We start from the raw sequence: 25,914 nt of genomic DNA on the forward strand, positions 1-25,914 counted from the left end.
TAAGTGTGGTAGATGCGCGCAGTGTGCATTTATAGCAGGACAAAAGGAGATTAGAATACCCAGTCTTAGAACAACACTGGTTGCCAAAACTTATAGTAGTTGTTATACCAAAGGGGTGGTATACCTTGCTTTCTGTAAGGTCTGCTGGAGCTACTATGTTGGGAAGACCGAACGACACCTACGATCCAGAATTTATGAACATGTGAGGGACATCAACAAACATAATGAAAATAATGCTATGTACAGACATGTTTTGGCCTGTAAGGATGCAGATTTCAAATTCTGGGTAATAGAGGAAGTAAAATGTCTTGAGAGGGATGGTGATTGGGAGACCCAACTGGAGTTAAAAGAAATGATGTGGCAACTTAGACTGGACTCTTGTTGTGGCAAGGGGCTTAATGACCACATTTCCATCACCCCAGCATTGAAAATGCTTGCAGCTGATCCCAAGAAACACAAGTTATGACTACTATCACCAACATTTACTAGAACTATTTTGGACCTATTCATAGGGTGGATTATATATCTTTTAGATTTTATAAGATGTATTCAGCAACATGCACATTCCTTGCTATATTTTATTCCTTTATTTTGATTTTGATTGTATTGGATGTGTTTCTCTATATATTTTTATACACACATAATCCTTAGTTTCTTATACGCAATGTGTTATTAATTTTAAGGAAATTTTAAACATTTTTGAATATTTTATATATACTGTTTGATATTTTATATATTATATATTATATTAGTATTTCATTGCAGTGGCTTTTTACATACATAGATATATTTAAATATTTTAGTATACACATACACATATATATAGATTTATTACAATTATCATATATTTGTTCACCATTATGCTTATTATATTTATCATATATTTCTTATACTCGTATTTATTGTGTGTTTAACATCTATTTATTGTGTTTATTTTAATCTGCAAATTACTTATTCATACAGATTTTTAAATATTCTTAAAAGTATTTTTGGTAAGGTTGCACCTTAAGAAAATGAAATCAATCAATTAATTATTTAATTAGATGCCAGCTGTTTAGTATAAAAGGGTGCTAGTATTGTTAATCCTTGGATTCTGATGAAGTCTCCAATTGGAGACGAAAGCACTTAATCTAAGGCTCTGGTTGTATACAGGACTATCGTTTTTTACTACTTATGGATCGTTTTGTGCAATAAACTATTTTTTGGTGTATTCCTGGCTGCATTTGATTGAACTCTAGAAGACATCCTTTATTGTTAACTGGGACCGCAATCTGTTTGGTGTTTTGTGAGGAAGTGTTTGGTTACAAGTTATATATATATATATATATATATATATATATATACATATATATATATATATATATATGTATATATATATATATATATATATATATATATATATATACATATATATACATATATATATATATATATATACACATATATAAAACAGATAAAAATAGAAAGCCTCCCACTGAAGAACTGTGTAACACGAAATATCCAAGCAACAAAATAATTACCACAGTCACCACGGCCAGGGAAACAAAATGTACAACACCCACTTTCGGATCTCCCGATCCTTCATCAGATCCATATAAAACAAGTCAGTTAAAAAACATTTGAATATTAAACATACCCAATCAAAACTTAATTCAATGACACACCCTCTCTATCAAGATTTCACACATGCCTCCTAAGCCTTGTCCCTTTCAGAGCAGGTTTAATTGGTAAGTAGGCACTGAGACCTGGAGATTTGTATGCCTGCAGCCTGCTTATCCAGCATATTTCTGCTTTCTCCACTAAATTTTAACATCTCCCCCCCCCTCTTTTCATTACCTATACTCTCTATTACCCTAAAATAAAAAGAATGTTCTTCGTTCTCTTTAATATGCTTAAAAAGGTTTTTTTTTACATCCTGCTGCCTAACGTCACTCAAATGTTTGGACACCCTCTCCTTTAGCTATCTCGTGGTTTTACCCACATAAAAGGAGTCACAGAGGCCTCAGGTAGCCATATACACTATGTTCCTACTGGTACAATCTGCATACCCATCAAAATAATATTCTTTCTTCTGCTGTGTATGTAAAAATACATTTCCTTTAAGAATAAATTTGCAACAAGTATATCTGTGATGGGGGGGGGGGTGCCTTTTCTTTGTGAAACTACAGAGTGACAGTTTCCCATTTTTATCACATAGAAGCTGCTTAAGGTTACGTTTGCTTCTAAAAGCGAAGCGGGGTACCTCCCCTACAATCCCTTTCATCTCCTCATCTGACATCAGAATCTTCCAGTTGTTCCTAATCACATTGCAGACTCCCTTGATGTCACTTGAGTATGTAAGGACCATTCTAAGATCCGTACCATCCTCTCTGTGTGAAAACTCTTCCATGTGATTCCCTCTATATAAATACGGTTTGCCTATGTCCTCTCTTAAATCCTGCACTTGTCTCTGTGCAGTGGTCACTTCACCTTGTTCGTGCCCTCTCCTCAAAACATTGTTCCCCATGGTTTCAGCCGCTTCAATAAACTCTTCCCCTCAGGTATGAAGTCTGGATGCTCTAAGGAATTATTTTTTTTTAGTCAGCCGATCCGGAAACTAGACTTCAACGAAAGTTGAAGTGCACTTTCACTGAAGTGGACATCGACTTTTCTCTTTCTAAGTAATGAAATTTCGACGAAGAAAAGTAGATCCATATACACACACACACACATATATATATATATATATATATATATATATATACACACACACACACACACACACACACACACACACACACACACACACAGATACATACAGACACACACACACACACACACACACACACACACGTGTGTGTGTGTGTGTTTGTATATGTACACACACACTATTTCTAGAGAAAGAGAGAGAGAAATTGTATGTCTGTGGCTCTTATATTGGACAGTGCACGGATAACATGCATATTTTTCACACCTACTGTATCAGGCTAGGTAGGGTCATGTACCCATGACACTTTCTATTAATGGAACTTATCTGCAGTTGAGTCCATAGATGTGACTCCTGTAATGGAATGGAAAGCGGCCCCCAAACCCCCCACAATCTGTAACCAATCAGGGTCATATTAAGCATGCCTATTATTAAGTCACTCATAGTTTGGAAAATGTATTTTATTCAAAAGCTAACCAATTTACAGAAAATTATAGGGTATCAGTACAAAATGCCATTCATTTTGTGAGCAGTTTAATGCTAACAAACTTAACAGCTCATTGTATCTTGCAGTTATGTTTGGATTTTGTTAATCACAGCAGTTTATAAAGAAATCTAAAAAAATACTTGTCACTTCTTTGCTCACTAACAAAACTGTACAACATCTTCATATTCATGATTCCCACTCATTTTATAGAGAAATCAGCCTATCCTTGAGAAGGTGCACCCTCCACCTCCTATACTTCCACCTGTGTCCCTGCTTTCATAACTCACAAAGATCAAGACTGTCATTCTTTATGAAAATTAGGAATCTAAGAATGGACCCATAAAAGGATGATTTAACCTACAACACTATTTGCAGATGAATTATATGTAGACATTATTTTAGGAGAGGATCTAATACGGGTAAAATGTCACCAGATGCTACTTTTCTTAAATCTTGTTGGATTACCTCAGTATTAGATGATGACATGGAAGCACTAAACTGAAACATATCAGACAGGGGGCAGTCAAAGAAACTGGTTCTACCTCCAAGTCTGACATAAGCACCTCTACCAAGAACATTAAGTCTGAAATATGATCTCTAAACTGAGGTGGCAGAGAAGATCTTTTGGGTGAGTTTCCCCATAAGATGAAGATGAAGATGAAAGAAAATAGGGGTGAATTCAGAAAATCTATCACCAGCTCACATGTTAAAATCTTAGAAGATTAACCAGCCAAGATGATCCTACAGAACAGTGATGAGAAAATCCATGATCTCTTGCAAAAGTGTCCTTGAATAGTTTGCTGGATGGAATGCAAAGAGAAATCTCCAATTTGCTCCTGCCTGAAGACACACTTAAAAGAGCTGGTCTACATGCGAGTAATATGATCCTTCTCTAAACTAGAACTAAATCAGATGGCAGTTCCATTGTTAATATTAACCCCTAGTGGCAATGAATAACAAAAATGATAGGTGGTACTGCTGCAGAAAGATGAGGTCTGAATTTCTCATGTAGCCAGGTTTCCACAGTCATGTCAATCTGGTGCAACAAATTAAAGATATAATTTCCTTCTCACTACTCTAAATTACTTACAAATACCTGATTTATTGAAAGGCTATACTTACATATTCATCACATTTCTGTTTATCCAGATGATTGGTTGTAAGACTTCTTCGACTTTCTCTCTCCATATACTGTCTAAATTAAAACAGAAAAAAAGTGTGCTTCTCAGATATATTAACAAATAATTGACTTAATTCCTATTTCACATACATGTTCTTAGATGTTGCTCAGTCTCAAAACAAATTAATGCATAAAAGGTATGGTCCAACACACAAATTACCTTAAAGATACATACTCTTGTTTTAGTACATCCAAGCAATCTTGTAATATCTGCAGAACGAAGAAAAGGCAGAGTAGCAACTGGTACTAATCACACAATAACTATAGAGCATGTCTACTTGGATAATATCATAAACATACCAATCCAGACAACACTACGTTATGAGATCATTCTTACAGAAAAGATCCAGAAATCTCATGATTTAAGTCATCTCTACTGAATCCAAAACCATGGTATCATTCAAACATCTGGGGGTTGGCATAATGGTTAAGGTGTTCACCTGACATACACAAGATACAGGATTTGATCACCTTTAAGAGAAACAGGCTAGGCTTAAAATGGCCCACAGAGCAGCTAGTCTAGTATAGGCATGGGTATTTGCTAGTGATAAGTGGGATGACGACCTAGTTTACTCTGACCCATGCCATGGACCTATGGTAACAGTCTGATGGATCTAGATGCCCTTACTGGCCACTGTGTGTCCACTGTAAAGCCTTGAAGCCCTGGGTCAATAAGCTACTGGCTGTCTGATGTCCAGCTGCCCAGCATGGGTTACCTATGACAGCAGTGTTGAGTGAGATCTGGACTGCAGCATTATAGTTAGAGTCCAAAGGTAGACATCTACAATAACAGTTGCTTAGCATCTGAATAACTGTCATTTTCTAGACACAAGTGCAAGTGACTAGTGCAACACTACTTCTGTATCCTTCACACATATCATGACAATCCCACATTCTCCTAAACTGCCCACCAAACAACATCAATTATGGATATACAATTGAAGTAACTGAAGGAGCATTACGGAAGCCAGCCATTGGCAGCAAATAAAAACAGAAGGCTTGCTTTCCTGGAAGAGACAGGAACACGAAAAAGAAGAAGTAAGACTGTAGATTAGTCATAGAGCTGAATTACACACGTCTGTTTGTGTACCCTGCCAAATAAGTCAATAATATGTAAGCAGACAGGCTTACTGGAAATAATTCTAGTTTTGGGTTGTGTTTTTCAGGGGTGGATCTTCACAGCTTGCTTAGGTTCTATACTTCACATCACATTAACCCATTAGTTGTGCTGATTACAGTGCTTGTATTAACACTGACTTCTGAGCCGCCCTGTTGTACCAACATTCAAGAATGTTTTCTATACTCTGACCACTTCAAAACTGACAATGACAACCTGAACTGCAAGGCTGAACTTATATGAGGACATGAACATTGCAGTTAAATCTTTTTCTAAAAAGTCTGACGGGAACACTTAAATGACTACTCATGAATGCCTTTGAAAATATCAAGAAAACCCATAAACTACACAGTCGTGCCAGATGATGGACAATCCACAGAAGATGCATACTGAAACCTGCTGCTGCCTCAACGTCTGTTCTAGTTGACATCGGAATGAGCCTTAAAGGTGACTGCTGGAAAATGTATTTTTTTAACTGCTAAGAGGTCTTCAGAGAGTGTGGTCTAAAAGTATTCCTGTATTCCATCCCATAAGCCATTTAATTCAAGACACTGAATTCAGACTACCAGAAGCAAAGAAGTCCCAAACATCAGGCTCTCTCTCTTTCTCTTTTTGTCAGAACAGGAAACTCATTCAAGGCACCAGTCTTTTAGCATTCACTGACCTGATCATAGAAGAGGTAGCTTCCTGACACATGACTAAGCATGAGACCCCTTGGTCACCATGGCATAATCTGACCACTTTGGTACCACAGACATGGTATGTCATCTGCTCTAGGGTTCTGCAATGGTGATCCTTACAGGAAAATGTGTAACAGTCTCTGGAGCTATGATTAAAGCCTTATTAAATCATGAAGATAATTCTGGTTACATCCTTTAACATGACTGTAAACCCAGATGCTTTTTACTTCTATGGTGTACTCTTATGACTATGCTCCATAGTGTTTTAGATAAATGGAAAAACCTGGGTTTAAAGGCCACTTGAATTTCCAGATCCTTCTCAGTTTAGACTCTATTTTTCAAAGAGAAAACACTGGCATGTGACTGCTCACTTTATCAAAGCATCTTGTTCCTAAACATTTTTTTTTATTCTTTATTTGTCTAGAACACTTAGTGTCAACTTTCAAGAGTGTCCTGCATAGGCATACATTTTCTGTTTGCCAAAGTAAAAGGCAAACTTCTCAACCTGTTGACCTTTTCCTATAATAGTGTGCAACTGCACAGATTGCTAACAGACATTTAATTTCACTGATCACCAGCTACCATTAATTTCTATTCCTTCGCAGACAAAACTCCAAATCGTTGAGAACTTGTACATCTAAGAATAACAAATGTTATTCTCTAGGTGCTGAGTGGAACGTGCCTGAAATATCAATCACTATTCAGTCATCCATTATTATACGCACTGCTGCTTAGGTCCTACTGATCCTTTCAGCCCTGGTTGACTAGTCATTTGGGTATCATCCAGACCAAGGTTAAAAATCTCATACAATAAAAATGGGCATATTTTATTATTCTCCCACTAAATCTTCCCAGGACACTATAATTTTGATATGTACTTCAAAATCAAACACTAGGAACATAACATACCAAATTATTATCTTACTCAGCTTCCATGTTAACTTTCACCAATAACCATTAACCTTCGTCATCTCATCTAACATCCTCATCCTTCCACCTGAATTTTTACTCCAATGTACAAACGCCTCTCATTTTTACTTGCTGAAGTTGGGTAAGTAAACCCCCATCTACCCATCTCCTCCTTAGCCATTTTCTCTTATGTCCACTAAACACACTTTCAGAAGGATTTGGCTTTCATTCATTCCTAAGATACAGTAACATTCCTGGAAAAACAAGGTCTAGATGACACACTTGTGGTCTGTCATAGTGGCCAAATAATTCAAGACATTAAAATGTAGACAAACAGAAACCAAGACAATTTTGTTCCCAAAATCAATCCCTCTCTCTCTCTCTCCCTCTCAGGAAGGAACCCATTAGAACATTCATCATTATTTTTAAAATGGATTTCATTAGAGATAAATGAACTGACTTCTTGATACATGACAGAGGTCTGGTAGCTCAGCTAGTAAGCTACTTGTAGAATTATGATGTAATCCAAAATTCAAATGTAAATGATCAGAATATACATATGCTGAAGGGTATTATCAGGCACTTCGATATCAGCATGGATGGCAGATGCTTGTGAGTAGAACTTCAAGTATTATGAGTACATCTACAAGACACATCCATGAAGAAAGACTTGTATCAAAACATGACATGCAAGGAAAGAAAAATAAAATCAGGACAAATAGAAAGCAAAACAGAATGTGACCAGATAGCTCTCAAGAGTCCACAAATTTATACAAAGATTAGTTCATGAACTGACATGCAGTAAGACTTAGCAGCTAACAAAAAGCAAAGCCAGAGAAGGCCAGCTCCACGGTATAGAGGGATAAAGCTATTACTATGACTCAGAAGGCTCACGTTTGAGTAATGATTTGAGTGCTGGAGAAGCCAGCTAGGACAGGGTAATAGTGTATGTCTGAGCTACCCATCCAGAAGGGATGGAGGTAGTCTGGTTTGCTGCAGTCCTGATACCATCTGGTGAAATAGGTATATGATGTGCAATGTTAAGGACCGCAAATGACTGTTTACCATTAGCCAAGCTGACCTTAAAGTATAGCAACACTCATAACTGTGTGGAAGTGGACTTGTGCACTGGTGAGGGAGCACTTGTGCCAAGGCATTTCAAAAACACAATGACCAACCCTTCTAAACTGAAAAATAACCAGAGTAACTTCAATGAATAAATTGATTTACTATATCAAAATCCAGTTGAAGAGAAAACATCAACTGTAAATGGGTTTCATTGCCAAATGGCACCTTCATCAGTACATCAATTTGGTGTTTCACTGAAGTTACAGTAGTTATGTCATTATATTCCTCTTGTTACTGTTCAGTTCAGGCACTCCAACTGCGGAAGCTTCATGTGCGAATTTGGCTGGCTGGCAGGCAAGGCATTTCAACTAGCATACAGAGGTGTTACACTAACAAACAAAAATCTAAGCATCTAGGAAATGATGGCTCACTAGTGTTCAGCTGTGACCTCCACCATGGACAACAGGATGAGACTGGAAGCCATTCAATTGAAAGAGAAGAGCCCTTTCATGGGGTGATAATGAACATATTCTAAGGAAATAAGTAACTGAACAGCTATGGACGGGACTTGAGAAAAAGATATTAAAAAAGTGAGGCAACAGAAAAATGAGTTAGATACACAGGAAACAAGAAAGGTTGTTATATGCACAGTACAGACCATCTTTTGGAAGGGAAATCCATTCCTTAATTTACAATGAAAAAAAAAATCCCATGACTGAAAGATGAGATTTCTCATTTATAAATGTCTTACAAAAAGAGGGGGAGCAGAAGGAAGACTTCCTGTATAGCAGCTGTCTGATTAACAAGCTGTCAATTTGCTCTCCAAGCATGGGAAGTGATAAAATGATAAGAAAAGCTGGGTATTACAACTACTTCAGGAAACAAGAAGTTATGTACTCACCATAACGTTCGCTGTATGTAGTCCATCTCGCCTTACATTCTTACCCGTGGGTTCGGAGCTGAACCTCGGCTCCGACTCGGCCATACTCTAGCTCGAAGTCTTCAACTGGCTCGTGGCTAAGAGGTATCCCATCATGCAACAGGTATATCCCCCAGATCTTGTTTGCTGCAAGCTCACACATACACACTGAGAAGAAGAACAACCCCAATAGAAAGGACTACTGACACCTAGAGACAATACCTCCAAATCCTCCAGGAGGGGGAAGGAGGGAGGGTTAGTAAGAATGTAAGGCGAGATGGACTACATACATTGAACGTTATGGTGAGTACATAACTTCTTGATGTTATGTAGTCCAATCCCGCCTTCATTCTTACCCGTGGGACAGCGTCCCTAGCACCTTGATCTTGGGTGGCTCAGTAAAAAATACTCTTGAGCACAGTGGAACCAAAGGAAGATCTGCTTCTAGAGACCAGATCTAATTTGTAGTGACTAACAAAGGTATGAGGTGAAGCCCATGTTGCTACAGCACAAATATCATCCATAGACATCCTAGCCTGAAATGCAGTTGAGGTAGCCACAGATCGTATAGAATGAGCCTTCACTTTAAAGGGTAATTCTTTGCCATTGGAAGCATAAATAAATGAGATGCAATCGGAGATCCAGCGAGACAAGGTTACCTTAGAAAGCAGAACCCCAAGTCTAGTGTCTGAAAAAGAGACAAACATTTGATCTGATTTCTTGAAATCTTTCGTCCTATGTAAATAGAAACGCAACTGTCTGTGAACATCCAGCTGATGAAACTTAAATTCTGCCTTGTTGGAGGATTCAAGAAAAAACACAGGCAACTCAATGGATTGGCTGATATTGACAACAGAGGCAACCTTTGGAACAAATGAAGGGTTGGTTCTTAAGGAGACCCTATCTTTGTGAAACACCAAATAAGATGGCCTAATTGATAATGCTTGGAGTTCAGAGAGCCGCCTAGCTGAAGTTATGGCTACCAAGAATATTGTCTTCCATGACAAGAATTTAATGTCACACGTAGCTGCGGGCTCAAAGGGAGTTGAGGTGAGCTTTTGTAGTACAAAATTGAGGTCCCATGGCATCACTGGATCAAAGACTGGAGGTCGGAGTAACAATGCCCCTCTCATAAAAGCCCTACAAAGCCTATGAGCCATAAGGTTGGGCTCATTAGCAACGTGAAAGGTAGAAATTGCTGCCAATTGCACTTTAATGGTTGCCGCAGCTGAACCTTGACTAAACAGTTGAGAAAGAAATTCCAATATTGTGAAAATAGGCGCTGTATAAGGATCAATATGTCTCTCACGGGCCCAAATAGAAAATCTCTTCCACTTACAGGAATAAATATTCCTGGTAGAAGGCTTGTGGGAAGATGACAGAATATGGACCACTTCCGGGGAAAAATCATGAAGCCTGACTAAGGATGGAACTGGAGCAGCCAAGCTGTCAACCTGAGGGTCTGGATGGAGAGATGGAACTGTCCTGAAATATGAGTCAGCAGATCTGGAACTGGGTCCAAAATCCAGGGCTTGTCCATTATATAGGGTTGAAGGAAGGGAAAACAAATTTGACGAGGCCAGTGTGGGGCAATGGGGATCATTTTACTCCTCACAGACTGTGCTTTCTGAATAACCTTTGATATCAGAGGTAACAGTAGAAAGGCGTAGAGAAGACTGGAGGTCCAATCGTGAGCCAGAGCATCCCTGGGTGTCTCCCCCTCCGGGGGAATAAAGGTGAAGTAGCTGCTGCATTTGGCATTGAGGGGGCTGGCAAATAGAGCGCAGCAAGGCTGACCCCATCTATGGAATATCTCTTCCGCAACATAATGGTTCAGGGACCACTCGTGAGGCATTAGGATAGCTCTGTTCAGCCTGCCGGCAATCATGTTGGACTTTCCCGGTATATGCGTTGCAACTAGAAAGCGATGGGAAGACACCGCCCACTGCCAAACTCGAAGTGCCTCTCTGCAAAGGGGGTATGATTTGGTTCCTCCCTGTTTGTTCAGGTGCCACACCACCGACATGTTGTCTGAGTGGACTGCAATTGTCCCTAGAGGAAGAGAGCTCTGAAGTGCTTGTAATGCCAATAGCACTGCTCTCATCTCCAAGACATTGATATGCAAATGGGTCTTGTGATCCTGCCACATGCCTTGGACAGTCCTGTCAAGATAATGCCCCCCACCCCCACCCGATCTTGGAGGCATCTGTGTTCACCATGGCAACTGGAGAAGGTGGGACAAAGGGCTTGCCCATGTTGAGATTGCTGGCCTGATGCCACCAGTGTAGATCCCGCTTGCACGTGTCCGTAATCAGAATAAAATGGGAAAGTGGGAGATGCTGCAGTGACCACTGGGCGAAAAGCAGCCACTGAAGAACCCTCATGTGTAGTCTGGCAAGGGGAACTAGCATGATCGTGGCAGCCATGGTCCCTAACAACTTGAGGACCACTTTTGCCCTGACCTTCCTCAATGGTAGTAAGGCGTAGACCTGCTGTTGTAGAGCCTGAATTCTCTCTTCTGGTAAGAAGGCCCTCATGAGCACCGTATCTAGTTCGGCGCCGATAAAAGTGACATGCTGCGAGGGCAACAAGGCAGATTTTTTCCAATTTAGAGTAATTCCTAACCATTGGCACAGTGTAATGGTGGCGTCCCTGGTCTGTAACAGTAGATGCCTGGTGGTGGCAGAAAGGAGCCAGTCGTCCAGGTATGGAAACACTTGGAATCCCTGACATCTCAAGTGAGCCGTTACCACTGCCATGCATTTGGTGAACACCCTGGGGGCTGTGGTGAGACCAAAGGGCAGAGCGCGAAACTGAAAATGACTGGCTCTCAGCCGGAAGCGTAAATGACTTTTCGATGACCTGTCCATCTTGATATGGTAGTAAGCATCTTTGAGGTAGATAGAGCACATCCACACATCTTTTCCTACAGAGGGAGTATTGACTGTAAGGTGACCATGCGGAACTTGGACTTTTGTACAAGAAGGTTCAATTGGCTGAGCTCCAAGATGGGTCTCAGGTCCCCTGTTCTCTTCGGCACCAAAAAGAATGTGGAGTAAGTCCCTAATCCTACTTGGTCTGTGGGGAGAGAATGGATGGCTCCCTTTGAAAGCAACTTTTTTATTTCTAAAGTTGCGGAATCCCTGTGACTGGGCGGAATGTCTGGGATTCTCTTGGATGCCGGGGGAGGAGAAGAGAAGAGGATATGATAACCTCTGGAAATTATCTTTAATACCCACTCGTCTTGGGTGACTTCTTGCCAGGCTTCTGGGTATAAAGAAATGCGACCCCCGACCAGCTCCAGAGATGCACAGCCGGGCCTCCCTTCAGGAGCACTGGTAGGGAGAACCACAAAAGGAATCACAGTCCCCCTGGTTACACGGGCCTCCTCTGCCTCTAGGGCGGCGTCTACCTGAATTTCCACCCCCTCCCCTACCTCCGGGGGGAATCACTTTGTGCGCCCTGAACAAATCTCTGCGACTTCCTGAACCACATTTTCCCACCCTTCTGGCCCTTGAGGTAAGGTCTAGAAGGCATGGAAAAATGGACTCCCACGGCAGACAGGGTTTTTCCTTCCTGCTCACACCTAGCGAGACTTTCCTTCACCTTGGTTCTGAACAACAATGAACAATCAAATGGGGCATTGGTGAACGAAGACTTGAAGGCCTCCTAAGAGAGACTCCGGAACCCGCATACCACACTCGCTCCGTCGGCTGCATATGAGATCAGCCTCATGGAGAAGCTGGTAAGGGAATTTAGGGTAGACATCTGTGCACTGACCTTCTGTGCCACGGCATCAGAAAAGTTACCCTGTAGACAATCTCCTAGCTCTTTTAGGAGATCTCGCTGGAGCCTCGTAAAATGCGTCAAGTAGTTCAGCGACCGGAGTGTAAAGGCCGCTGAGATAAACACACACTTCCCATACCTGTCCATAGCCCGGGACTCCTTGTTAGGTAGATGGACGGTAGACAAAGTTTCAGCAAGTTCCTTCTTGGTGGCCGCTGCCACCACCATGGCATCTACTGGAACGCCTTTAGATAGATACTCCTTGTCAGAGGGGGCAGACAAAAACTTATTGGGTCTCCTTGGGACCGGTTCCACAGTGTCAGGAGTTAAACACACCTTTCGACAGACAAGATCTAATAGCTCATCAAAAGGGGGAGAAACCCAAGAGGTGGATGGTTGAGACCTGAAAGCCTTCAGGAACACCAACTCCTCATCAGAAGGGGATTTGGATGGCCAGCCGCCTCTCTGCTTCAGGATCTCCAGGATATCTAAAAAAGAGATATCTTCAGAAGATGACTTGGGGGACCCCTCTGACTCCTCGAGGTCGGTATCTGACGTGAGAGACTCATCCAGGGAGTCAAGGTGTTTCCTCTTACACAATCTCTTTCTGGCGGGCTCCTCAGGCAAAAACTCTGGGGAGATGTCAGAAAGTTGGGGACCACTCATGGAGGAATCCTGAGGCTTAGGGTCTCCACTGACCATGGATAGAGCATGATCCGAAACTGACACCAGTGCTGGAGGGGGCAGAGTATCGGTGCTGTAGGATGCAGCTGATGACCTGGCCAGCACACTCCTCATAACCTCGAAGGCTGATCCCCCCGGCTCTGAAGGCTGACTAACTGAAGATGAAACAGTAGTAGCCTTCAGCGCCGAGGAGATGAGGTCCGAAGCTGATGTCGGGTCCAAGCTCACTCGGGCCGAAGCACTAAGAGGAAGGCTCAGAACCGATGGAGATCGATCCGAGACCTCCCCATTGGGTCAGACCGGAGAACCATAAACCCTCGACCCCGTGGACGGAGCTGAAAGGGTCGGGGCGGAAATCGGAACCGAGAGGCCAGGCGAGGCTACTGGAACCGACCTAATGGCGCCCAACGGCACCGACAACACTAGCTCCGAAGGCCGAGAAAGGCTTGGAGGAGAAACAACAAAGGATGAAGAAGCCATAAGCTTTGGAGCCAATTGGGTCGGAGCCGAAATCAATTTAGCCAACACCGATGACTGAAGCAGTTTCTTCACTGCCCTATCAATGTCCTCATCGGAAAGGGTTCTGGAAGACCTGGAAGATAAAGTAGAAGGGAACCCGGTCGAAAAAATGGAGACCGGCTCCGAACCAAAATATCCATGACTGGCTCTGAAAGGCTGGGAGCCGATACGGACTTAATCAAGAGACTACCTTCTTTCGGCACCGAGGGCAATGGAACCGAAGAAGGAGAAGCTGTTCTAGCAACTTTCTCTGGCAGCTCCGAAGAAACAGACGGAGCCGGAGAGCACTTCTTGGAAGTCTTTTTGTCCTTTTTAGCTGGAGAGGATAATGCACTGGAAGTCTTAGCCAAGTCTTCCTCGAAGGAGTGTTTAAGCAGTCCTTTCAAAATGAGCTTGTTCTTCCTCTCCTGTAGCACACGGGGACTGAAGGAATGACAAAACAAGCAGGACTCTTGGAGGTGAATAGCCCCCAAGCAATACATGCACACAGAGTGCCCATCAGTTAAAGACAATTTATTGCTGCATTCAACACACTTTTTAAAGCCCAAAGGCCTGTGTTCCTTAGGATCCTTGGACATGCTGAAAGGAACAAATTAATATGTACATGCACTAGACCCAACTAACAAGAAACACAGCCTCTAACTCAAACGGCCCAGAAACCGGCGGGAAAACAACAGGGAGGACTAGGTCCTCTAACTCAAACGGGCCTAGCCTGGGGAAACAAAGGCAGGAAAGCACCACTAGCCAGATACAACACTAATGCTAACCTAATGGAGCACCAAACCAAAGACCACACAGAAACAATGGGGAGGACTAGGTCCTCTAACTTAAACAGGCCTAGCCCGTGGGGAAAGGAAATGAACGGGATACCCAAACAGCCAGACAAGGGCAAAAAAACAGCCAGAGAAACAAATAAAGGCAGTAAAACACCACTACCACACACACAGAGCTATGAAAATAGCTTTTTCGAGCAACAAGTCAACAGTTTATAAAAAATTTATAAACAATATACTTAGCCACAGCCAAAAGCGAGACCACGTCTGAGCTTAACGAGCGGCAAACGAGATCTGGGGAATATACCTGTTGCATGATGGGATACCGCTTTGCCACGAGCCAATTGAAGACTTCGAGCTAGAGTATGGCCAAGTCGGAGCGAGGTTCGGTTCCGAACCCATGGGTAAGAATGAAGGCGAGATTGGACTACATAACATCAGTTATTTCCTGGCCAATAAGCACACTGCCTGGTTGACTCCCAAGAACAACATTCAGTAATTCTGACAAAAACTTAGTTCAAAAACAAGAAAAAAAAAAAGCTGTGGCTGTGAAAAGTCTTGTGGTCAATCAATAGGAAGCAAATCAAGACTGCAGCTATTGTGGAAGAAGTAGCTTTTAACTCTTTGAAAGTAAAAATAGACCAAATGCATGGTGACTGCTAAAGTCTTCAAAATTAAGAGAGATACTGGATGAATATATCAGGCCAAATAATAAATGAAACAAGAGTATTCAAAAGCAGTAAGTAGACAGTCTGTTGACTTGCTGAAAGTGCATAAATCAGAAATACGAGAAACAATGATAGAACATGATGTTTTTCAAGAAGTTGTAACTCTTTCTGAAACAACACACTGAACTGTGTTTCTATCAGTCAACTCAGTGAATGTTTTACTTTCCATTTGGTACAATTTCATGTCTTCTCATTGTGTTTTGTTTATTTATCAAGGTGTATAACATTTTTATAGTTTGCTTTCTTATACTCTGTAAACGTGAACAACATATATACATACATATATATTACTTTCTATGTTCTATTCTTAAACCCAGGTCATGGCTAAAAAGGTTCAGCAGACCAGCTCACCTACCCAGTAAACAAACAGTAAAATAAAATAAAGTCTTTATGGCTACATTGGATGAGTGAATGGCAAAAACTCTACAAAAACTGACAGACTTGGCTCAAATAAGCTTTGTGAAACGGAGGCAGACATTCAATGATATTAATAAAACAATGAAGACACAAAAGGAATCAGAACAAAAGAATATAACATTACTGCTAGCAAGTTCAAATACAGAAAATGTATTTAGCAAGGTCTGCTGGGACATCACCAGCACAAGAATGGCAGGATTTGGATCCCCAAAAACAAATAAATACAAATAAAAACATTAAAACATGGGTTCCTATTACATTGTCGAATGATTAGGTTGTTGAACACCTAAATGTTGAACGCTCAAAACCGACACCAGCCAATTACACAAATTATTTTCCAGGGAAAACATTCACTTGGCCGTCATCAGGGATTTGCCCATTTCCCCGATGTAGAGTGATGTCAGAGTTGGTATATTTAGTTGGGGGGCATAGCCCCCCACATTGCGTGGTGTGGTGAGTGAAGCCCCCCACTTGATTAGGGTTTTAAAGTATATATTCTTTTGTCTGCCGGTCGCGGTTTTGAGCGTTTGACATTTAGGTGTGGACGTTTAGGCGTTCGACAACCTAAGTGTTCGACGTTCTAATACAGACCCTTAAAACATACCAAGGTTCACAAACAAGAATGAAAATCAGAGAGGGTCTTTCAGCTACACCGGGCTTTAGAAGAGAAACTAAGTAAGGATGAGCTCTCGCCACACTTCTACTTGCATTGTGCCTGAAGCTGTTAGGAAAACATGAGGTTCATAAATTCATGAGTACAATCACTACTGATGTCATAATAAACTGATGTTTGCAGATGACATTATACTGCACTTAACAACTGGTTCAAGATATCCCTGTTTTTTTTTTAATAAATTGAGACAATATGAAATATTCATTGGGTATAAAAATAAACAAGTAAGACAAAGGCAATGGCAGTAACATATGTACCTCAAGTGAAATAATCCAGCAACAACCACAATTATGGGGGCCTAATAAAATGTAGTATTGGAGCATTTAGATTAAAAGGGAAACAATACTAGTGGCTAAAGATACTTGGAAAAAATCTAAACAGAAGTTACTTAAACTAAGTGACTAGAAAACTATGACTATAGCTTTGGACAATGATGCAAGCAGTAAAATATTTTAGTCCCCTTAGTACACACATGGGGTCAGCATACTTGTATTAACCTAAATGGAAGACATGGAGAGTATTAACAGGGAGTTGAAGGAGTTTATATAAAATGAAAAAATGAAAAGGGTCAAACAGGTAAGTTCATTCTTGCCCCAGAACGGGGGATTGTGAATGACAGATTTGAAGGATTACTTTCAGACCACCCAAGCTATAGATCTAAATGGAAAAATATGATGTCAGCTGGGGGGTATACCACAGATAAAAGCAGATTATCCTCTTAAACAAATGCACTTACAAAGAACGTTAATAAGCACACAGAACATATATACTAAAAACAAACAGAAAAAGACTGGAAAAATACATTTCTACCTATAGGGAAACCTGCAGTTGAAGATAGAGTAGGCAGACAAGAGGTGGCTGGAAGCAAATGGAGAAAATTAAAGTACCAAAGTATTTAGAGCAGATAAGCCAGGCAGGAAAGACAAAGCAGTGGGAAAGGGTTAAAAGTACAGTTGTAAGTTAACTTAACATGACAGTAGATGCTCGAATGATCACACTTGCAGAAACCTTAGCTATATGGGGTTGTATCCTGCCAAAGATAAAACAGACATCAAGCACACATCCCAAGCACCCAAAGTGTCAGGCAGCTTGAACAGAACTGACTAAAAGACAAGTCTGGCTGCCAAGCCAGTCAGAGCTTTGCTGCCGAATAATACATTTCTCTGAGCCTTTCAAGGATTGACAATTGGCCTGTGCTGTTCCTTTGCTTGGCAGATAAGCTCCCTTTGGGGGGGGGGGGGGGAAGGACCTTCCATTTAATAACTTTGCTTATTATATTTTCCTCTTCAGGAAAGTTACTAAAGCTAGGAGTTTGTGTTATAATGGACTACCATGATACCGTACTGTACTTTTAAACAGAAATACTTTTTTTTTCCTCTCAGTTTAAAAGTTGTATCAAGTAACTGAAAACCATTTTTCTTTGAAGAAATTGTGTTAATTTTAATTTTGTGGGGCTGGCATACTGTTTTAAAGTGCTTTTAACTGTGTTTGTCTGTGGAAAGATAACTGTTTAAAGACTTTATTTTTATTGTGACACTTTGAAAGCTGGACAGTTGTTATATTCTTGGCAGGATAAAACCTCATATAGCTAATGCTACAGCAGCAGTGATCAATATGATGAACATCACATGTCTGAGTTGCATGACAGACTGCCAACCATATCATGGACTGACAGCAGTGTACAAAGAGACAGGGACAGAAAGGCACATAATGAAATGCAAGCAATGGTAAAGTTTATGATGCTGGAATTGAGAACAGAGAACACAATCAAAACAAGAACAATTGGTGGGGCATACAAAATTCTCCAAGGTGACTACAAAAATTGAGCAGGGAAATTTAGGGGAGACTGGGAAAGAATAATTAACAGACAAACTACAAAAGAACAATGAAAAGAAATCTGCAGGACACCTAAATATGCAACAAAATCTAGACAGTTCAAAACATTCATCTGTAAAATTCCTGCACAGGTATTTTTTATACCTGAAGCAGACATTGCAAGACTTTCCTCAAGTGGAGAAGATGTTGGAGATGTAAGGGAGAAGATCAAGGAAACTGGGAGCATGTACTTTGGGAGTATTTAGACTTGACTGATGTAAAAAAAATCTATACAAAATGTCTTGGTACAGTTACTGGACAAAACAACTACAAAGTTGTTATGGTTGAGAGAAAGGCAAAAACTCTACCAAGATTTCTTTCAATAACAAGTTCTAAATAAAGAACAATAATCTAATGTGGTAAAAATAAACTGAAAAGTAGACAGAGTGCAAAGGTAGCCAGTTGTGGCCATTTCCATACCATACAACATACTTCTTTTTTCTTCTTTTTTCGGCTTTTTCCCGGTTAGGGGTTGCAACAGCAGATCATCTTGTCCGCTCATGATTGGCAGTGGAGTTTTACGGTGTCAAGTTGCCAGCCCGGCACCCAACCTTCCACAGAAGGCACAAACACACACACATTCACACCTAGGACTAATTTAGAGTGTCCAATCCACCTACAGCATGTCTTTGGGATGTGGGAGGAAACCGGAGCACCCGGAGGAAACCCACGCAACCACATGGAGGACATGCAGACTCCACACAGAAGGCACCCCAGCCGAGGATCGAACCGGAGAACCTCTTGCTCTGAGGTGGCAATGCTAACCACTGCACCGCCGTGGCATATCATACAACATACTAACAAGTACAAAATCTAAGTGTAATACCACATATCAAATTAGTACACCATGTAAGCATTATAACAAGAGTTATCTAAAAATATGGTCATATATAAGAAATACCACTAATACAAATTGTGATGTATAAAGCCTGAATGTACAGAAACAACGTTCTGAGTCAGTACCTAGTAATTGCATGCCACACTTGTATCTACTCACTGAATATCTGACTTGCTTGAGTACTGAAGCAATCACATTCGAACAGACAGCATTTGATGGTAATGTGACCAAATGATACTTTATTTAATGCCACATGTGGTTAATTCAAAGCACATTCGAAAGGATTCATCAGACAAATCCCTTTAGCAGCCTTAGGCAAAAATTACTCGGAAATTTGTGTATATCTTCTTTCAGTACTTTCATATTTTAAGTTATTTTTTTATCTCCAAGGTAAAACTTTACTCTCTAACTAGCTAGACTACAGCAAGCATTATAAAATGACCACATAAATTCTTCTCATACATCAAGGGATTAATTGTAGGCACAAGAAAAGTACAATCACACTGTTGTGAAGGTTACTCTAATCCTCATAAAGTTTCTGTAATACTGACCCACTTATCTGACCGTTTGACACTTCGTCTTCAACAAAATCATTTGATTCATCATCATCATCTTCTGGACTATTCATATTCTGAAGTTCAGTTGAATCCATTCCTGTGCTGAAAGGCATTCTGCTTAATGATGATTTCAACAACAATGGTATTACAGTGAAATGCACCTGTAGTGCAGATATAAATCTCCTTGATTCACCTATAAAAATAAGATTGATTAATATTTTATTACTGGTTTAGCCAAATAATTAGTTGCTCTTTCTTCCTCATCATTTAAAAAAAATCGGCACATAAAATAATTACATAGCAATGTTTGAATATTAAGCTGCTTGGTCGATTCTTCGGTTTCATATCATCTATTACAGGTATTTTGAAATAGTCAGAAATACTAGAGGCTGCATACAAAGTTATTCTCCTCATTGTATAAAACATTTATTCTAATTTTGATTCTATCCAACATAATTCAACTATGTCTCAAATTTTCAGTCTGGATTTGAACACAGTGTAAATCTCATCTCAGACCACTGTGATTAAAGGTTACAAAGGATTCCCCTACCATTCAATTTGTTTGTTTGTGACTTTCGGCTTTTTCCCGGTTAGGGGTCGCCACAGCGGAACTCCGGTCCGCTAATGATTGGCAGTTGATTTTTACGTACCGGCTTGCCAGGCCTGACGCACAACCTTCAACGCAGGTATGCCCATTCATGCATGTCTCCATGCAGAAGACGCTCTAGCTGAGAATCGAACCGGACAGCGTCTTACTGTGAAGCGACAATGCTACGGCAGCACCACCAGCGCAGTTACCAATGCTCCACAAAAATAATTGCAAATGTGTTCAGACTACTACTTTTGCCAGTCTCATACAGCATAAGAAATCAAAGCATTTACACAGAAAAAGATCAAGAGTATGGTGTTACTAATGCAAGAATTAAAATTCTGTTTCAGAAACTAAAATAATTTAAAACATACAATTATGCACTATGTTTTTCACCCAACTACCTGCCTGACTTACAACTTAAGTTATTGGATAACCTAGTTAGTGGGCTGAGCAAAATAGATCCTTTTTAGCAAAAGCCCAAACTATATACAAATTAAACATTAAGACATTTAATGACAAAAATAAACATATACTGTATATTTATTGGTGTACGGGTATTTCACTGTTGGGATCTGACAGCAAGTATAGTTACTGTAAATTATGCTGATGCTGCTGTGTACATATATCGACATACGCTACCTAACTGTTGCCACAGTACAGCACTGCTCAGAACTTGATATACTGATGATGAGTCTGAATGTTGTGCTGAGTCAGCTTTCCAAAAAAAAAAAGCTGACAAATCAGAGAAAAAGAACACACACACGCACACACGCACACACACACACACACACACACACACAAAATAAAATAAAACAGCACCTATAGTAGCCGTTACAAAGACAGGCCCATTCCAAAGCATCTTAAAAGCAATACATGCTGGTGTACTGTTTTAGGGCAAACAAACCACTGCTATCTGAACTAGATATCTACAGATGCTACTGTCTCTTGAAATACCTCAAAATGGCTTGCAGCAACATATGTTGCTATAATGTTTATAAAGCAAAATAAGCCACTATCTGAAAAAGCTACGTACACAGCAGCTGCAGCCTTTACAAAGAACACTAAAGCGTGATAAAACCAATACAAGCTGGCGTCCTTTTTTTAGGTAGTATAGAATTCTTGCACTTTCTTTATTTATTAGCAACCTGCTTTCTTTATACAGTAAACTCAGAGTTAACAGGCACCCATAGGGATTGGTAGACGGCGATAACTGTAGTTTCTGGATGCTTGAGAGTTACTATTAAAAATAGGCCTAATACTGTACCCTATACTATTTGTTTGGTTTGACGTGTTCTTAGGTTGGGGAGAGGGAATTTATTCTTATCTTCCTTTTTAAAACTCTAAAAACATAAAGTATGTTTCTGCGGGGGGGGGGGGGGGGGGCAGAAAGTGCAGCACATGAAAACCGTACTGTATTTCTTCTATTTTATTTTCTGGTTGCTTGAGAGTTCTGGTTAACTGAGAGTTTATTGTACATTTTTGGATCACAAAGTCTGTACTTTAAAGAGTAAACGGCTGTGATTATGTAAGCCATCTGTTAAGTCAGTGCTCCTCTGCATGTTTAGTATAGAGTGCATTGCTGCAACATTTTAACTTCTCTCAGCACTGAGTACATGCAACACCTTTGATATCATATATTAAAGTTGTTTGAGCAATTTCAAGAGTACACTTACTGAATCACTGTTTATTTAGAATTTGTTTACTGGGATAGTTTGAGTAGTCTAGGATGACTAGCATACCCCGAAGAGGCACAGGGGCCCCCTGACCGAGAAGAGCTCCACATTTTCAGATACATTTCTTTTCTTTACCACTATTAGCATGTCTTCTACCACTGCACAGAACCCTTCGTAGATAAAAGAACTTTTGATAAAAACATTAATATTTCACTTTCTTGCATTTCAGAATACAGGTAAAGTCTACTTTATGTTTTTATTTCTCCTGTCCTGATCGTGTCAGAAGACATTGTGTTGCTACAGGATAGTGATGTGTATAGTAGCAGGCCAGCTGGTTCCTGCCTGCAGTGACTGCTGGTAGTGGCAACCTTTCAGGCTCGTCCTTTTTATTCAAGCAACTGTTTTACTTCCCCCCAGCTCCCCTGCAGTAGTATGCAGCTGCAAGACACTTAACACGTGTTAAATCCAGCCACTTCCCCTTTTCTAGCCTTCCAACTAAACTGTAATCTTATCCAGAACAATTCCTTTCATACACGCCCTCTCAAGTCTCTTCAAGCTGCTGCTTCTCTCATTAGGTCACTGCTAAGATCTTATTTTTTTCGCCTCATTACAAGGTAATATATGCTTAGTTATTAATTAAGGTTAACATGATTTACTTGACAAAGTGTGTTTTATGCCTGTCATTTGAAATCTTAAGATTTGCTTTGTTGAATCCCGAGATTAAAAAAAAAAAAAAAAAAAAAAAGAATTAAAGACCGAAAATGCATTAGAACATTATGCATTATCAAACACTGCTCTTCTTCTTTAAACTTGTTTTGTGGCACGCGCACACACTCACTCACACACACACACACACACACACACACACACACACACACACACACACACACACACACACACACACACGCACACACATGCACACACTCACACACATAAACTCAGAGATCAGCATAGCCTGAAAAAAAGGGTATGTTCAAAGAAATGGCAATCTTACACTTAGTATATATAAGTCTGGATTTCTGGCTATTCAGATCCTGAGATTTAAAATGGGTACCATATTTTATGTTTTTAGAAACTGCTATAGAAATAACATTTTGGACTCTTGGGCAGACATGTTTACAGTTTCTGATTTCTATCATGGAACAAAACTGTTTCTTTTATACTGCTTTGTTTTTTAAACAATGCACTGGCACTGTAGTAAATGCTATGAATAATTTATCATGATTTAACAATGCATAGAATTTGACAAAAATGCTACTATGTTAGCCATTGAATTGTTTGTTTGTTTGTTGCATAACATAGCAGATATATAAAATACTCTAGCTTAATGATCACGAACCATTTCTGTTTTTTCACATGCACCAATACCTTCTGTATTATCTATATTTGCTTCTTTATGCTATAAAAACCTTGTGACTACTGTTGAACTCTTTTCTCCTCTTCTTAATTTCTGCATGACAAACACAGCATGGATAACTGAATAACTTACCTTCAGTGACCACCATCTCTACAAAGACCCACCCGATGCATGTTTTTGAGTAGTGCAGACTGCTTACATTTTTGCTAGGAAACACATGTGGTTATCTATCAGAAAACCCACCTTGTCATTAAACAAGCAAAGTGACACAATAAAAGTAGTGAAGGAAAGCCACTAATAAGGGCACCAGACGTGCAGGAATGTGCCACGGAAATGTGGAGAGTGAAAGATGAAGACACACATGACAGATGAGGAAGAAAAGTAGTAAAAGACATGGGATACAAGGATAAGAGATACATGATTAAGACTCTAGAACGCACCTATGTCACAGGACCTTTGATATGAGTGTCTGGGCCTAGGCCTGGCCACTTCCTGAAAAATTCTGAAATAATTTCTCTTCGGAACATTGGCAGTCTAAAGTGACAAGAACTGGCACAAACATATCATTCACAAGGAGACTGTTAGTGATTTGATCACAACTTTAAAATCAGTTTTAAGTTTTTTGGTGTACCATACATGTCTCCTGTTTCACCCTTAGAAGCTGCTTTGCAGCCTCACCAGCATAAATTACTATAAATGAATACATCCATTATATATCACCCAGTCTTTGTGAACCTGTGTCATCAAACAGACTTCTGACATTTTCTCTACATTAACTGACATTGTAAATTGAATCTTTTATGGCCTTTTAAGAACCTACATTTTATCTTTTGTAGAAATCTTCAAAGATATTTTACAGACAAATGATAAAAAAAAAAAAAAAAAAAAAAAAAGTTATGTACTCACCATAACGTTCTGAGTAGTTCTACTTCATTTGTCTTCAACATGTGGGAAACCAGATCCGTATCGGATCCAAGCCGGCAATCTTACTAGCATCTGCTCCGAGTTCCAAGCTCTTCCCCTTACCCATAATACACCTCCACTACCTTCCAACCCCAAGATCGAGTTTGCTGATTCTTATACTGATAAACCGACCTGAAAAAATACTTGTGACCTATAACTGCAGCCTGTAGGTTGATCAAATGCCAAGGTCTGGGGGAAGAGGGAGGGACGGTTAAAGACAAATGAAATTGAACTACTCAGATGGAACGTTATGGTGAGTATATAATTTCTTTATCTGAAGTAGTTTACTTCATTTGGTCTTCAACCTGTGGGACAGAGTCCCCAGCTACTAAACTCCTGGGTGGCCCTCATGGAAGGATATTCCGGAGCACCGCGGAACCAAAGGATGCTCTCCTTCTGGAAGTCAAATCCAATTTGTAATGAGAAATAAATGTATGAGATGAGGACCAAGTAGCTGCAGAACAAATATCATCCAAAGAGACTCTAGACCAACAGGCCGCAGACATAGCCATGGACCTAGTGGAATGAGCTTTCACCTGACCCAGAGGAAACATGCCTCTGTTCTTATAGATCTGAAGGATGCATGAAGAAATCCACCAAAAAGGGTTTGTAGAAGAATACAAACAATTGATCGGATTTACGGAAATTGTTTGTCCTGTGTAAATATAACTGTTAGTATTTAAGAACTGTATACCAATTGGTAAAGTGAAATCTGAAGAAGCGTGCAGTGTTCAGCACGTGAAAGCACTCATTTCTTTTAATAAAATCTTGGAACTTTTATGTATGCAGTAGTGGTGGTCTCGTCCTGTATTTTCGCTATTGTTTGGTTCTTTTCCTGGAACTGGGACCTCTGGATAGCAGCCGTACCTTGTTTTATTTTATTTTAGAATCGTAACTGTCTATGAACATCCAGCAGGTGGAGTTTGTATTCCATCTTGTTAGTAAAATTAGGAAAGAAAAGATTGATATTAACTGGTGATGCCACCTTGGGAAGAAAGGATGGATTGGTCCGAATGGAAACCCTATCTTTGTGGAAAATCATACAAGGAACTTTGACTGACAAGGCCTGCAGTTCTGAAACCCTTTTTGCAGAGGTAATAGCCACCAGAAATGCTGTTTGCCAAGATAAGAATTTTAGATCTGTGGTTGCAGCAGGTTCAAAAGGCGGAGCGACCAGAACTTGAAGAGCCATGGTAAGGTCCCATGGGGGAACAGGATCCTTGACCAGGGGGTGTAACAGAAAAGTCCCTTTGACAAAGGCTTTACACAGCCTAGAGGAAGCTAGAGAGACAGAATTCTCACCCACATGAAAATGAGAAATGGCAGCCAACTGAACCTTGACAGTAGAAGAACTAGTTCCGTGTTAAACAATATCAGCTGGAAAATCAAGAATGGCAGAAATAGGAGCCGCAAAAGGGTTTAAACTCCTTTGA

General features: G+C 40.2%; 1 protein-coding gene across 1 annotated transcript in view; it reads right to left on the minus strand.

Annotated features, from left to right (window-relative positions):
• Window positions 1-25,914, minus strand: part of SLC38A1 (solute carrier family 38 member 1) — an 830,305-nt gene that overhangs the window by 643,384 nt on the left and 161,007 nt on the right. The window contains exons 2-3 of the mRNA XM_044062017.1: window positions 19,891-20,089; window positions 4,296-4,368 (exon numbers count right to left, since the gene is read on the minus strand). Of these exons, the coding sequence (XP_043917952.1) occupies window positions 4,296-4,368; window positions 19,891-20,009 (192 nt within the window). The 5' untranslated portion in view covers window positions 20,010-20,089. The remainder of the gene's footprint in view (window positions 1-4,295; window positions 4,369-19,890; window positions 20,090-25,914) is intronic.

This window comes from Protopterus annectens, chromosome 2.part1, assembly GCF_019279795.1.
Source record: "Protopterus annectens isolate FY-2018-M chromosome 2.part1, PAN1.0, whole genome shotgun sequence".
NCBI classification, from domain to species: Eukaryota; Metazoa; Chordata; order Ceratodontiformes; family Protopteridae; genus Protopterus; species Protopterus annectens.